This window comes from Felis catus, chromosome X (genome assembly GCF_018350175.1).
Source record: "Felis catus isolate Fca126 chromosome X, F.catus_Fca126_mat1.0, whole genome shotgun sequence".
NCBI classification, from domain to species: Eukaryota; Metazoa; Chordata; class Mammalia; order Carnivora; family Felidae; genus Felis; species Felis catus.
In genome coordinates, this window is record NC_058386.1 from 33,115,425 (window position 1) to 33,129,362 (window position 13,938).

General features: G+C 44.8%; 2 protein-coding genes across 2 annotated transcripts in view; both read left to right on the forward strand.

Annotated features, from left to right (window-relative positions):
- Nucleotides 1-13,938, forward strand: part of XK (X-linked Kx blood group) — a 63,218-nt gene that overhangs the window by 25,979 nt on the left and 23,301 nt on the right. The window lies entirely within an intron of this gene.
- LOC123383302 (histone H2A-Bbd type 1-like) lies at nt 1,568-2,136 on the forward strand. Its single transcript, XM_045050431.1, has one exon. It carries the CDS (start codon nt 1,675-1,677, stop codon nt 2,026-2,028), a length of 354 nt encoding a protein of 117 aa, XP_044906366.1. The 5' UTR covers nt 1,568-1,674; the 3' UTR covers nt 2,029-2,136.

Consider the following 13,938-nt stretch of genomic DNA (forward strand, 5'->3'; position numbering starts at 1 on the left):
TTACTTAAATTGAATTTGATATCTTAAAATAGTTGTGATTTAGTTTCTGGGAGAATATATATTGTTTAGATCTACCTCATTTAAAGTATCATAGTTCGGTTTCCTTATTTTCAAGAAAATTTGGAAATACTCAATGTTTGTAAGCAATTATTTATCTAGAAATGCAATTTAAGAACAGAGCTCCCTTAATTTAAGAGATTTTATAATCTGTTAATATCATCCAGAGGTAGGAAAACATTGTACACTCACACAATCAAAGGTGAAGACCTTTGTGTATTAAAGACAGAGACATATGGGCCCAGACAAGTAGAGCTTATAGCTTCAATCCTATAATTTCAGGCATATGTCAAGTATAACACAGAAACAGCAAATCTCATCAGTCCAGATATCAAAAAGCTCTTCTCCCCTCAGAGAGTATGCAGTTCTTAATGGATTTGAACAAAGACTGGAAAATGAGGTTGTGTTTTGTCTTTCACCCAAAAGAAACTAGATCTCTTTGGACTCATTTTGAGAGATTTCCACATGGTCAGATCCTAAAACCAAACTCTGAACCATTTTTTTAAACAATGTTTATTGTGAGAGGGAGAGAATGAGTGAGCAAGCAGGGGAAGGGCAGAGAGAGAGGGAGACAGAATCCCAAGCAGGCTCCATAGTGCCAGAGTGGAGCCCAACGTGGGGCTTGAACCCGGGAACCCTGAGCTCATGACCCGAAATAAAATCAAGAGTTGGATGCTTAACTGACTGAGCCACCCAGGCACCCCCCCCCCCCGCCAGTCATTTTGGTTAACGATAAAAATAAATCATTGGCTGTAAATGAACAAAAATGAAACAGAAACACAAAGTTAGCAGAGAAGGAAATTAAAATTATTAAAAATTTAAATTAGAAAAAATCAACAAAGTGCTCTTGGTGCTTTGGATTCACCTAGAAGAAATGAGACACCCCTGGGTATTAACTGAGAATGAGGTACACATTTTTGTCTTTGAATTTTATCTGGCTCTGACAGGTGAATCTAGTGGGCATATCACTGTGACCTCCAAAACAGTTAGAAGATATTTTCAAAGAGAGTGAACTCATGACCTTTATATCGATGTAACATGAAAATGTGTTAAGAGTCTTCACTGATGAGGAATTGGCGGATATTGTAACCAATCCAGAAGAGAATGCAAAGAACGTAGAAATATTGATAATCTTTAAATGTGTCAACGGGGGCAAAATTGGGTTTAGTTTGGACCTCTACTGGACAAAGCATTCAGTACGTGTGTCCGTGACTGGCAATTTACAAAGGGCTGTCAAAGAGCTCAAAGATCATGGAAGGCCAGACCAGGTAACCCGGAGGGGAGTGTCCTCAAGACAGAGCACTGTGTCAGTGGCAACGTTCCTGTTCTTGTTTGTACCAGACTGTTGAGGGCCAGGAGAAAGAGTTCCCTCGTAAAGAGGGTCCAGTGCAGTCAACAGGGAGACCAGGTGTCTGTCATGGATGTTTCCAGGCCAGTCCTGAGCAGGGCACAGTGACACCAGCGACACCAGTGACATCATAATGTCGGAGGTGTCATATAAGCAGCTCCCTGACCAGTGAGGGGCACACTTGGTAGGAGGCGGCGCCGCCATCCTGCCACCCTCGGGCCAGCGGGACGGTCAGGCCGGGCCGATCGGGTTCCAACCCAGCACGCGGCATGTCTGGGAGGCGCCGCCGTCGGCACCGTCGCAGACGGAGGAGGCCCGCGGTGTCCCGCTCCAGGAGAGCCGAGCTGCAATTCCCGGTCAGCCGCGTGGAGCGTCTCCTGCGAGAGGGTCGCTACGCCCCGCGCCTGAGCGCGTCCACCCCGGTCTTCCTGACCGCCGTTCTCGAGTACCTGACGGCCAACATCCTGGAGCTGGCGGGCAAGGAGGCTCTGGACAGCCACAAGATGCGCATCACCCCGGAGCACGTGCAGCGAGCCCTGGGCAGCAACCAGCACCTCAGGGGTCTCCTTGAGAACACCACCTCCCGTCGGGTGGATGGGATGCCCCGAGTTCGGAAGTGGTGATGCCCACGCCCCCTCGTCCGGACCCCGAAGCCGCCCACAGAGGAGGGAGGCCTGGCCTTGTGTCTGCACGTGACATTAAAGGAGTTAGCTCCAGGGCCGTGCCTCTGACCGGTGTCTGTCTCTGTCATTCGGAGGTAGCCGGAGGTGTCTGTCAGACATCCGGGAGGAGACCTCCCACGGGAGGTGGAGGGTGGACGGGGCGGTCGGTGTGGGATGCTGGACTCGGGCGTTTCGGGGAGCGGTTTCGCTGGGGACAGTGCGGGAAGCGGCCCTGAGGGAGTAGCGGGTCAGGGGGAAGAGACTTCCTCACTGGCGCTGAGCCAGTCCAGGCTTGTGAGGCCAGGAGGCTGGCGGGGTGGGGGTGGCTCTCCCAGGCATGTTGAATGCCCAGAAGGAGGGTGGGGGCTGAAGACCACGACTGAGGGGCCACAGGCCTTATTCCTGACCGGAGACCATGTGGAAGTCAGGAGGTGATGGCAGTGGGGGTGGGTGGAGAGGGTGGCCTAGCAGCCGACACGCACTTAACGGGCCAGGGCTTCGCGTGAAGATTGAGGAGCGACGGGGAAACCGTGAAGAGGTACACGTAGAAGGAACTATGCTCAGGTTGATTCGATGGCCTTATACCCCGCCTCATTCCAAAAAGGGGCTCGAGGTAGGGATTCTTAGCCAGTGCTGCGGTCCTCTGTGGAGTATATCCTTCCGCCGTCGCTCGCGGACACTGGTCACCCGTATAGTACTATGAAAGGTAGCATCTGGCCTAAGACATGCGATCCTAGACGTTCTTTTTAAAAACCATTTGTTAATGTTTCTCTATTTTGAGAGAGAGCATACAGGGAAGGGGCTGAACGAGAGGGAGAGGGAGAATCCCAAGGGAACTCCCTACCACCGGCGCAGAGCCCGATGCGGGGCTCCATCCCGGGAACTGTGAGATCATGACCTGAGCCAAAACCAACAGTCAGACCCTTGACTGAGCCTCCCAGGTGTCCCAATCCTATGAAGTTCTTAATGGTTACTGTTAATAGATTTATTTAGAAATATACTCCATTACAAACTCCTGTAGTAATCTCATTCTCCATGAAACACCTAACCCGTCTACGATCAGATACTTGATGGAGCAACATAGAGTTATCAGGGGCTGAATACGTGTTTGGAGAGGTACAAGTGTGTTCCGTGTAAGTTCTGTCCCGAGTGCTGGACTCGGGAGGACATACAGTTCTTACAAAGACTCTTGTGGTGTTTTGGGTTAAAAAGAGTTGTCACGTCAAGTGTTCTGGCAGTCTTTCCCCTTCCTGTGACTGTCAACATTTAATATTTTCTCCGGTTCATCATGTCCTCAAGACCCCACCCCCCCCTGCAGCCCCCTGGACTGTCACAGAGGGCTGGTCAGAGGTTGCCTAGGCAGCGTCGACAAAGGGATCAGAGGAGCTGGGTTGGCCATCCCAGTTCACCACTTTGTGGCCGTGTGATGTGGGACACTCCTCTGTTGCCTCTGGAAAGCACTTTCCTGTGTGAAATGGGGATAATAAGGGTTCCCCCATCTTTGGATTTTTGCCAAGATTAAGTCATTGCGTGCCTGTCAACTGGCGCATAGCGCAGCGCCCGGCACAGGGTGCGCCCTGAGTGCGTAGCTGCACGTCTCTCCCTTTCTGTAGACCACATGCTTAGGCGTGCTTCCCCAGGTGCCCCTGGCCTGGATCTCACGCGATGGCCGGGGGCCTGGGCCACTGGCTGAGACCGCAGCCTGCTGAACCTTGGGGAGAGACAGAGTGCCACGCAGAGGAAGCAGCCAGAGGTACACCCAGGAACCAGACAGGCCTCAGCCTGGTTTCCTCTCTGCTCCCCTCTGCCTGGGGACTCACCCTCCCTCTGCTTCCTGCCACCATCTTTTAAAGTATGGTGTTGGCTTAGCCTTTACCTACTTCATAGGAGTGTCCTGACAATAATAGTGTCAGGGTTGTGTTTAGAGCTGATTTGAATATGTGCTCGTACAAATCCAACAAACTTTTCTTGCTCCACAGTGCCATTCAACCAAACAGTTACAGAAACCTCACTGTCAAGATGTCTGCCTTTCCAAGTTGTGATTTACTGTAGAGAGCCAGGAAGCCCTCTTTGCCTTAGCCAAGCTCAACTGTTACCCCTGTGTTCATTTGAGTAGCAAGCAGGTATCTCTCTCTCTGTCTCTCTCTCTCTCTCTCTCTCTCTCTCTCTCTCTCTCTCTCTCTCTCTCTCTGTCTCACAGTTGCAGGTGGAGATTCGCCTTCACCTGGTTACAGGATAGCACCCACATTGCCACCTCATCCCTGAAGTTGAGTTTCTTTGTGACCAGGGCATGGTTTCTCATATTTCAGTGTCCTTCAGCCAACAGGGACTGCCTCCAGGGTGGATCATGCAAGGGAATCAGTCAGTGTGCTAAGATTTTGATATGTTGGTTAAAAAGCTGTCTGATTTTTAGAAGCAGTTGATTTGGCTCCTGGCTTTGGCTTGTTTTAGCACAAAGTAGTCCCCTGGGTACTTCACCAGAAGGCCCAGCAAAGGAATTTATAAAGGCCAGAGAGGAGCACCTCAGGGGCTCAGTCTGTTAAGCGTCCAACTTTGGCTCAGGTCATGGTCTCACGGTTCGTGGTTTTGAGCCACACATCCAGCTCTGTGCCCACAGCTGAGAACCTGGACCCTGCTTCGGATTCTGTGTCTCCCTCTCTCTCTGCCCCTCCCTTGCTTGCTTGCTCTCTCTCTCTCTCTCTCTCTCTCTCTCGAAAATAAACATTAAGGCCAGAGAGGTGAGAGTAGGTGGATAAACCATGTTGGGTTAGCAGACCTGTGTGGTCAGGTGGTCACTTTACAGTCCATGCAGTAATCCACACTAATGGTCTCTGTGACACCTGTAGGGAGCCAGACTTCCTGGGCTCCTTCACACTGTCTGGTGTCCAAAGTGGAATTTGAAGGTTTAATGACCCTGTGTTGGCAAGCCCTCTGTGGTCACAGGGGCATGGGACAATCAGGCAGAGCAATACTGCCATCCCTTTAAGAATTGTACTTCAGGGGAGCCTGGGTGACTGAACCAGTTAAGCGGCTGACTCTTGGTTTTAGCTCAGGTCATAATCTCATGGTTCTTGGGACGGAGCCCCATGTTGGGCTTTGTGCTAACAGCATGGAGCCTGCTTGGGATTCATTCATATATTCATTCATTCATTCATTCATTCATTCTCTCTCTCTCGATAAATAATAAATTTAAAAAAAAGAACTGTGCTTCAGCTATGCTTGTGGATTTCACAGGAAACATGGGGGCCAGGGCCAGTACAGGATGGGTGTAAATGCAGCCCCTGCCAAATCCCCCTCCTACACGTGCACAGGAATCCTCCACTCAGGGGAGGCAGGTGGAGAGGGGGAATCACTGCTCCTGGGAAAGAATGAGCCACCAAGTTTAGGCCCTTTGTGCATTTCAAAAAAGTAGGAGGTGGAGGATGGTGAGGAAGGATCAGCTCTAGCTTGGGCCCTGGAGGGAGGACACCGTTGATGACCAGTGCCCTGTTGGGAATGGGAAACTAAAACCAGAGTGAGTGGGGTCCGGGGCTGGGGGGTGTGTAGCTGCCAAACTAGGTCTGGGATCCAAAGGTGTATGAGGATAGGCTGAGGTCAGACACGGGTCAGCACAGCAGAAAACATAATGTGTGAGAAGAGATGAGCCCAAGAGTTGAGTCTGGGGGAATCTGGAAGGTTGTGTGGGCTCGGGGTTGGCATGAGCACAAGGCATGGGGATTAGGCTGGGCTCCCACTGAGAACAGCCTTTGGGAACAGAGACGGTTGAAGGCCCAGGCTCCCTTAGTTCCTCAATCTGACATCCTACAGGATGTGGCCAGAATGCAGGTAGCAGATGGGATCATTAGGCCTACAGTGATGTATTTACAGGAAAATGAATCAGCTGCCAGCATTTAAAATAAAGAATTTTTAACATAAAAACCTCAGTCACTGGCTTCTCGGGTGAAGTCAACATGTCTGCACACACGTGTTTATTGTCACATGAAGATGTCTGGCTGCTGTCCCGTGACTACTGGGCCTCTCTGGTTTGCCACAGTGCTCACCCTTCGCCGTTGTATCTCATGTATGACCCACGTCACTCCTTGACAGTACCGTCCCGTCTCTTAAAGTTGCTTGAGTTCGTTATCCTCACCATCCTAACACCAGTTTTCTGAAGGGTAAAGTTCTCTCCTTCAATAGATTAGAACAGCACAGTGCTCCTCACAGTTGTCTTTGGTATGGGGCCAGTATTTTCTGTTGTTCAGATAGATTGTGAACTGATATGTGGTCCTATTTTCCTAGGACTAGAATGGAGTTTACCTTTGACTCTTCACTCGAATTCAGCAACATCTGAACTAGTATATACTCTGTTCAACAAGAAGAGTCCACTCACTTAAATGTTGTGGCAAAACCCACGATTGCCGTAAAGGTCGCTAAATGCCGACCATTTCCGAAGCGGTCGTAGCTGATCAGTAACATAATTTAATGATCTACATCAGTCCCTAAATCACATTTGAATAGCACTGTAAGAGTGAATTTATTTTACCTTATTCTTTAAGGAGTATGGTTTCAAATCTAGGAAAGGCCTCGAATAGGACCTGTATTTGATGTTTCATGTAGTGTTTCTGCTTCAGAGTCCTTCATGAAAACAGAAGACTGGTACGTCATGTATTTAGGGTTTTGAAATCGCTGTGGGGAAAATCTCTCTCCACTGCATCTTTTTAAACAAAATCGAAAGGAAACCGGTTGGCGGCAAGGAGGCAGGTCAGGTAGTGTCGTTGTGGGACGCTCGGGTTCTGCCACATAGGATGAAAGGAATTCACCAACTCGACTGTGGAGGAGAGAGCTTTCATGACATACTGGGACAGCAGAGTGCCAGAAGAGGGAGGAAAGTCAGGTTCTGGTCTCCCACGGGTGTGGTTTCCTTGGGGGCGCATCAGCTTCCACAGCTATAAAATGAGGAGGTTGGACAAAATTGTTTCAGAGGTCTGCTCAAGGTGTACAATTACCAGTCTGAGCTTTTCCCAACAGAAGTCTGTACTGACAGTGGGTAAGTGGGGCACAGAGGACAGGAATTATTTTTTAGGGTGTCCATTTTACAGCTGAGGCCACTCTGGCCCAGAGCTGACCCTCAACTCTCCAAACGTCACATGGCCAATGGGCAGAACAGTGAGTATGCCAGTCCTGTTCTCGTACCTGTTGTTGGGGCTCCTCTGCTACTATAGCCTGAGAGATGAGCCTCAAGAGACAAAGTGTGTAATACTCTCCTCTGGGATAAAGAAGCTATTCTCTTGGATACAGAGATGTCGGGGTTTGTTGGACCTCTGGGTTAGCACGAGCAACACGAACTTTTACTTGCATTTTATATCAAAAAGGCCAGATGGGTTAGGATCAAGGACTGATTTTATACAAAGCAGAGGTGTTGTTCCACTGGTCATTGTAATAGCTAGATCATGAACCCAGCTCCTTCTCAAATAAGGCGTTCTCAAAATTCTGACTCTGTCCACTGACTTGGTGTTACAGGTTGATTATATGATGGCATCAGAAGTCTGTGCTTAAAAGTTTATTCTTGAAGTACCTTAATTACTGTCCTTTTCCACGGAGTTCTCCTGTCTTTAGCTGATCATAGGGCCTTGAGGGAAGCATCCATCAGAGTAAATAAAAAAAACTCTGAGAAGACAACAGAGACTTAAAATATTTGTGGGTCACTTGCGACTTGTGACAGTTTTCACAAGTGCAAAATCTGGTAGGAGTATATAATGAAAACAGTACAAGTGAAGGGGAAATTTTTTGTGACATGCAAAATAAGATAATAAAGCCAATCCAAAAAGACTTTTGGAGAAAGTATCTACAATGCATGATGATTAAACCTGTTTTCAAAAAAATCTGGGGTAGATTTTAAATAGATGTATTTTAACAAAGATTCACAGAAAGGTTTGATGTATGTCCTCATTTTGGAAACAGTGGTGTAGAAATTTCTACTAAAATTTGAAAAGGAAGGTTGGTACCATTTTTTTAATGTACTGAAATTATGACTAATAACACTAATTTTGTTGCCTAATGTCATCAGGGAAAGCCCCAACTGGACTCTGGTAATTAGAAACATAGACAATAAGGGTGCTAATAAATCTCTAGGGACTTTGCATCCAGCATAGAACTAAAATATTTATATTAATAATATTTTCCTTATTCAGATTTAATCTATGGATAGCTGAATACTTCTTTTGATTTGATTTTTTCTTATACAACTAACCAATACTAACATAGCAAATAGAGCTAAAGTTTTCGAACACCTCTTTTTGTAAGGCAAAGGAACAAGTCTTTATTACTTTTTAAGGACCTCTGGAAAATCTCAAAGAATGTTTAAAGTACAAAAGACGTTAAGTTTTATTTCATTTTTCATTTTGGAATCTGTGTTGGAAGGTAAAATTGAAGTTTCCAGGACATTTGAGAATTAAGATGGGATCATAGGTGCCTGAGTGTATGAATGATTATAGCTTGGCTATTTATTAATTAAAGTAACAGTACAATATTTAAATGAAGATACAAAAAATGCAAGTTTCTTTTACTTTAAAGAGAACAATGAATTTTCTTATGATAAAGTAATAAGAAAGTGTTACTATGGTGAGATATGGTATCTCCCCTCTTTGGGTGTAGATTATATAGGAGGTGAGGTGAGAGCCTGAATAATGGCCTGAGGGATATTCAGGTTCTAATCTCTGAAACCTGTGAATGATAACTCACAGGTTTATATGGCAGAAAAGGATTTTGCCGATAAAGCCAGATGGGAAGGCTATTGCAGATTACGTGGTGGACTCTTAATGCAGTCACAAGTGTCCTTGTAAGAGAGAGGCAGAAGGAGGTTTGATGACAGAGGAAGAAGATAACATGAGGACTGCTGGCTTTGAAGCTGGAGGAAAGGGCCAGCAACCAAGCAATGCAAGGAATTTGGCTCTAGAAGCTGGAAAAGGCCAGGAAAGGGATTCTCTCCCCTAGGGCCTCTGGAGGAAGCATGGCCTGCTGACACCCTGATTTTAGCCCAGAGAAGCTGATTTCCGACTTCTGAGCTCCAGAACTGCAAGAGTAAATATGTATTGTTTTAAGCCACCAAGTTTGTGGTAATTGGTTAGAGCAGCCATAGGAAATTCTGGAACAAGTGATTTTGCTTTGGACAGAAACATTCCCTTTTTGGCACTTAATTAAAATCAAAATAAGTGTGTGTCATTATCTTGAGACTCCTAGTAGAGTCTCAGTCACATATAGTCTCATTCATATTTATTAATTATAGCTTTTAGGCACTAGTACTTCACAGAGAAAACAAGGGGGTGGATAATTGTGAGTTTCTGTCATTTTAGCAGAGCTCGAGAATACACTCAGCCTAGCTTTCATTTAGCCACACGATTCCCTTATACGTTTCACAACATGGCAGAAGTGAATATACGTTCATTTTCAAACCCAAAGATATAGCCTCTTTGTAGCATATACAAATAAGAAGCAAAAGTATATAAATTAAAATTATGCCTGTAATGAATGTTTTAGTTTTCTTAGAAATGATGGAGGTGTCCATTCAGTGTCTACTAATTATTTCATAATATCAGTCAAAGGTCTTCAGTTATCTAAAGATTTTGGAAATACTTCTTTTTTTTTTCTTTTTTTTTTTTAACGTTTTAAATTTATTTTTGAGAGGCAGAGAGACAGAGTGTGAGTAGGGGAAGGGCAGAGGGAGAGGGAGAGGGAGACACAGAATCTGAAGCAGGCTCCAGGCTCTGAGCTGTCAGCACAGAGCCCAACGCGGGGCTCAAACTCACTGACCTGAGATCATGACCTGAGCCGAAGTCAGACGCTTAACCGAGTGACTAAGGTGCCCCAGTGGAAATGCTTTTCAAGATGACATACTATAAAACCTCATTACTGTGGAAATACAAGTTCATTAGAACAATGATTCAGTTTGCTTAAACATAAATTGATGTTTTTGTAATCTTAAATATTCAGTAGGTAATTCTAGCCTATTTGATTATAAACCTGTGTAAGTTTAGCAAAAATATATACCCAAGAGGCAGAAAAATATATGCTTGTTTTATATTCCATGCTGATAGAGAAGACATAGTTGGTTTCATTAAATCCCAAATATTAGACTAGTTGAAATTGTCAAATATTTGCATCAATTCCATGTGAATTTGAATTCTTAAAATATATTTTAAACACTTTGCACGTTTCAGATACTTAATTTCCGTATTGTAGGAAATATTTGTTATATTCAGTGTATGTAAGCAATTACTTATCTATATATGCCAATCAGAACAGACCTCCTTTAATTTAAGAAAGAGACTTTATAATCTAATATATTAATACCATCCAAAGGTAGGAAAATGCTACACATTCAGCAGAATTAGAGGTGAAGGCATTTCTGAACTAGAGATATAGAGACATACAGCTACAGAGAAATAGCTTCAATTTTATGATTTTAGCCATGGATCAAGAGTAAACACAGAAACAGAAAATCTTCCCAGTCCAGATTTCAAAAAGCTGTTTTCCTCCCAAAGGTCATGAGATTCTGAATTGATTTACGCTTAAAAAAAGAGTAATAAACAAAAAGACTGACAAGCCAGATTCTTTGTTGCCTCTCTCCCAGCAGGGACTAGATGTCTATAAACCCTAAGTCCATGTAGAGAGATCTCCAGATGGTCAGACCCCAAAACAAATTCCCATCCATTTTTGCCAACCATAGGGAATAACTTAATGGCTGTAAATGAACAAAAACGAAACAAATCCATGAATATTGGAGCAGCTTTTAAAAGACAGAAAAAGGTAGAGCGAACACAGTTCTGTTGGCACTTTGGCTTCACCTCGAAGTGCCAAGAAAAGACACTGCTGGGCTTTCACTGCCCGCACAATACATTCTCCATGAACAGTTTACCTGGCTCTCGCAGGTGAACCTGTGGGCCACCTCATTATGAGTTTCAAAGTGTTTAAAAGATATTAAAAAAAAAAAAAAGGTAAAATCGTGTCACTCACAGAGACATGGGTACATGTTAAGAGATGTTATGACCTATGGAATGGGCAGGTGTTAAAAACCAGTTCAAAAAAGAACAAAGGAATGTTGGTTAGGAAGGCTGAAATAAAGAGGTCATTGGGACCGAAACTGGTTTTATTTCATTGTGAGAGGGGACACAACTGAACCTCCTCTGGACCACGTCCTCCTCATTTGTATCGCTGACCTGCCAGCCTGTATCCTGGAGCTGGCAGGCAACCAGTCCTGTGGCCGTCACCTCGCAGGATGCGGAGAGTCGGCAGTGCCAAACCTTGAGTTTCTCTAGGGACGGGACAAACTGTCCAATTGATGACCGGTCCCAACTCAGGAAGAATTGCTGACCCCTGTGTTCTAAAGCCTGGCGAGGGCCCTCCTGGCAAGCCACTGGCGAGCCCACTCACAGTTGAGGGAGCTCCGTGCTACTGCCATCAGCAAATGCTACTAAACAGTTTAACTCCGTGGGTGTACTTCTGCCTCCTGTCACTTTCTGCCATTTTGACTTGGAAGTGTCTATGTGGGGGGCATCTGAGAGAAGGTGTCCCATAGGATTTGAAGATGTAGCCTGCAAGCAAAAATGGGTATATAGCCCGGAAAGGTAAATTGGGGGCCTGTAGCAGGCTCTTGGATACTGTGAGTCCCTTGTCTTTGGCCTTCTTGATTTTAGTGCAGCTGTGGGGAAGAGCTCCACATGCATTGCCAGCATCCCACATCAACCACCGACTACAAGTCCGAGGACACACTGTGGCATTTCTCTTTTTTCTGCCTCAAGGTTTTCTCCTGTGCCAGAGAATGTAGCTCAAGCATGAATGAGAAGTGTGGTGGAAGGTAACACTTAATGGAGCTACCTCCAAACGAAAGGAGACATTAGTCTGTGGATATACCCTCAGTCTCTGTCCTTAAGATGGATAAATTGGGGTCTAATCTGTATGGTTCTCTGTGGATCCCCAAAGAGAATGAGCCCCATTTGCCGCAGTGTTAACCAGTTTAATGCCGTCTTCATTAGCCCTGCTGCCTTTACTCCTTCACTGTTTCAAAGGCTTAGCTCCCACCTGAACTGCCTGCATCCAAATGCTTGCCTCAGGCTCTGCTGCTTGAGAATAGTCATCTGAATAGAGGTGGTAATTTGAACAACAGCAGGCCAGGCATGTACAGCTGTGGAAAAAGCAGCCAGATTCCTTCAGGGTACAAGTTCTGTCAGAGGCTGCAAAGGAACAGAGGGGCAAGTGTGTTTGAAGTTTGTGCACAAGAATGAATGAGGTTGTCCACCGAGGATTCTTAGCTGGATGAGGGGAAATAGAGGATTCATTTGGTTTGAATGCTTGATAAGAATATGAAAAAAGTTGTAGTAGTTCTTAGACAAGTGAGTTGAATGGGTAGAAGGTAGTGATTAGCATAGGATGTTTTCAGTTAGTGATTTCAGAGGTGTTTATTGTGTCTTGAATTCCTAGGAAAGCACTCTTAATAACTCATCCCTTTCATATCTGCTGTATTTGGGGAAAAGAGGCTAGGGTTCATCAGTCTAATTTTATAATACAGTTGTTTGAACTTTGGTAACCTGACACAATTGCCATCATTTTAATCAGGTCACTTCCCAGAGATGTGCCTTGGCCAGACACACTGTCTAGCTTCAGGAAAAAAAAAAACAACCCATAATGTGTCACCTGTTTCTGAGACCAGCTGTGTTTTATGAACTAATCTAAAGATAATACTTTTAATTCATACATTCTTAGAGGTGTATGGGAGGGATGTTGCAGTATAGCTCTGTGTGTGTATGTGTGTATGTAGTGCTTCATATGATAAAAGTTTATAAATTTCTGCCACAACATGTCCTCAGTTTTTTGCATGTCTACACACACACACAGGCACTCACATGCACACACATACACAAAATACAAAACTTCAAAAGGAGTCTGAAAGGAAACACTGAAATGTCAAATAGTTGTCTTAGGATAGTGAGGGTATGGGCCGTTTTTTCTTCTTTCCATTTCTTTGTGTTTTTCATGCTTCCTCAAGGAACATTTATTAGTTTTTGTTGGGGGTGGGGAGAGTGGTCAGGCATGATCTACCGGGCTAGCCACAGGTCTTTGTCTTATTTGTGCAGGCCCAGTTTGGCACATGTGGGTTCTCAATATATAGTCAGCGAATGGTGAAAAGTAAAGAGCAGATCAATTAATCTCATTTCTACAGATAAAAAGGCAGAGGGTATCATTTAAGACATTGCAATTACAAATGATAGCAGACCCACCTAAATGTGTCTTAAAAATAAATATATACATGTATGTACGTGTTAAAATATGTAATTTTTATATTTTATTATATACAAATTTTTATATAAATACATTTTATTAAATATAAATAAATTTTTTATGTATATAAATAAATTTTTTATTATACCTCACCTGATACAGAGGCAGAGTGATCCCATGGTTGGCTGATTTACAGGCACAGCAATGTCATCAAGGACCTAGGCATTTTCCATCTTTGTGTCTGTTTCCCCTCATGATTGCAAGAGGACTATTTATGATATATTGCCACAGAGCAAACCACCACAAAAGTTAGTGACTTAAAATAACCATAGTTCTTTTGCCCATGAACTTGTAATCTGACAAATCTCGGCTGAGTCCACTTCACTCTGTTCCATGTGGTATCAGCTGGAGCAGCTTGACTGAAGGCTGGGGAATCCACTTCCAAGATGGCTTACTCACATGGCTGGCAGTTTGGTACTTTGTTTTCTTTTGATTGCTTAGGTGGGGCTGAGGGCTGGAGGCCTTGGTTCTTTTCCAAGTGGGCCTCTCCTTGGCTCCCTCAAGGGAAGGCATCTAGGTCTTAGAATGAGTGTTCTGGGGCACCTGGGTGGCTCAAGT

Excerpts from the sequence above, each read along its gene's own strand:
- LOC123383302 (XM_045050431.1), top strand. The coding sequence starts at position 1,675 with ATGTCTGGGAGGCGCCGCCGTCGGCACCGTCGCAGACGGAGGAGGCCC.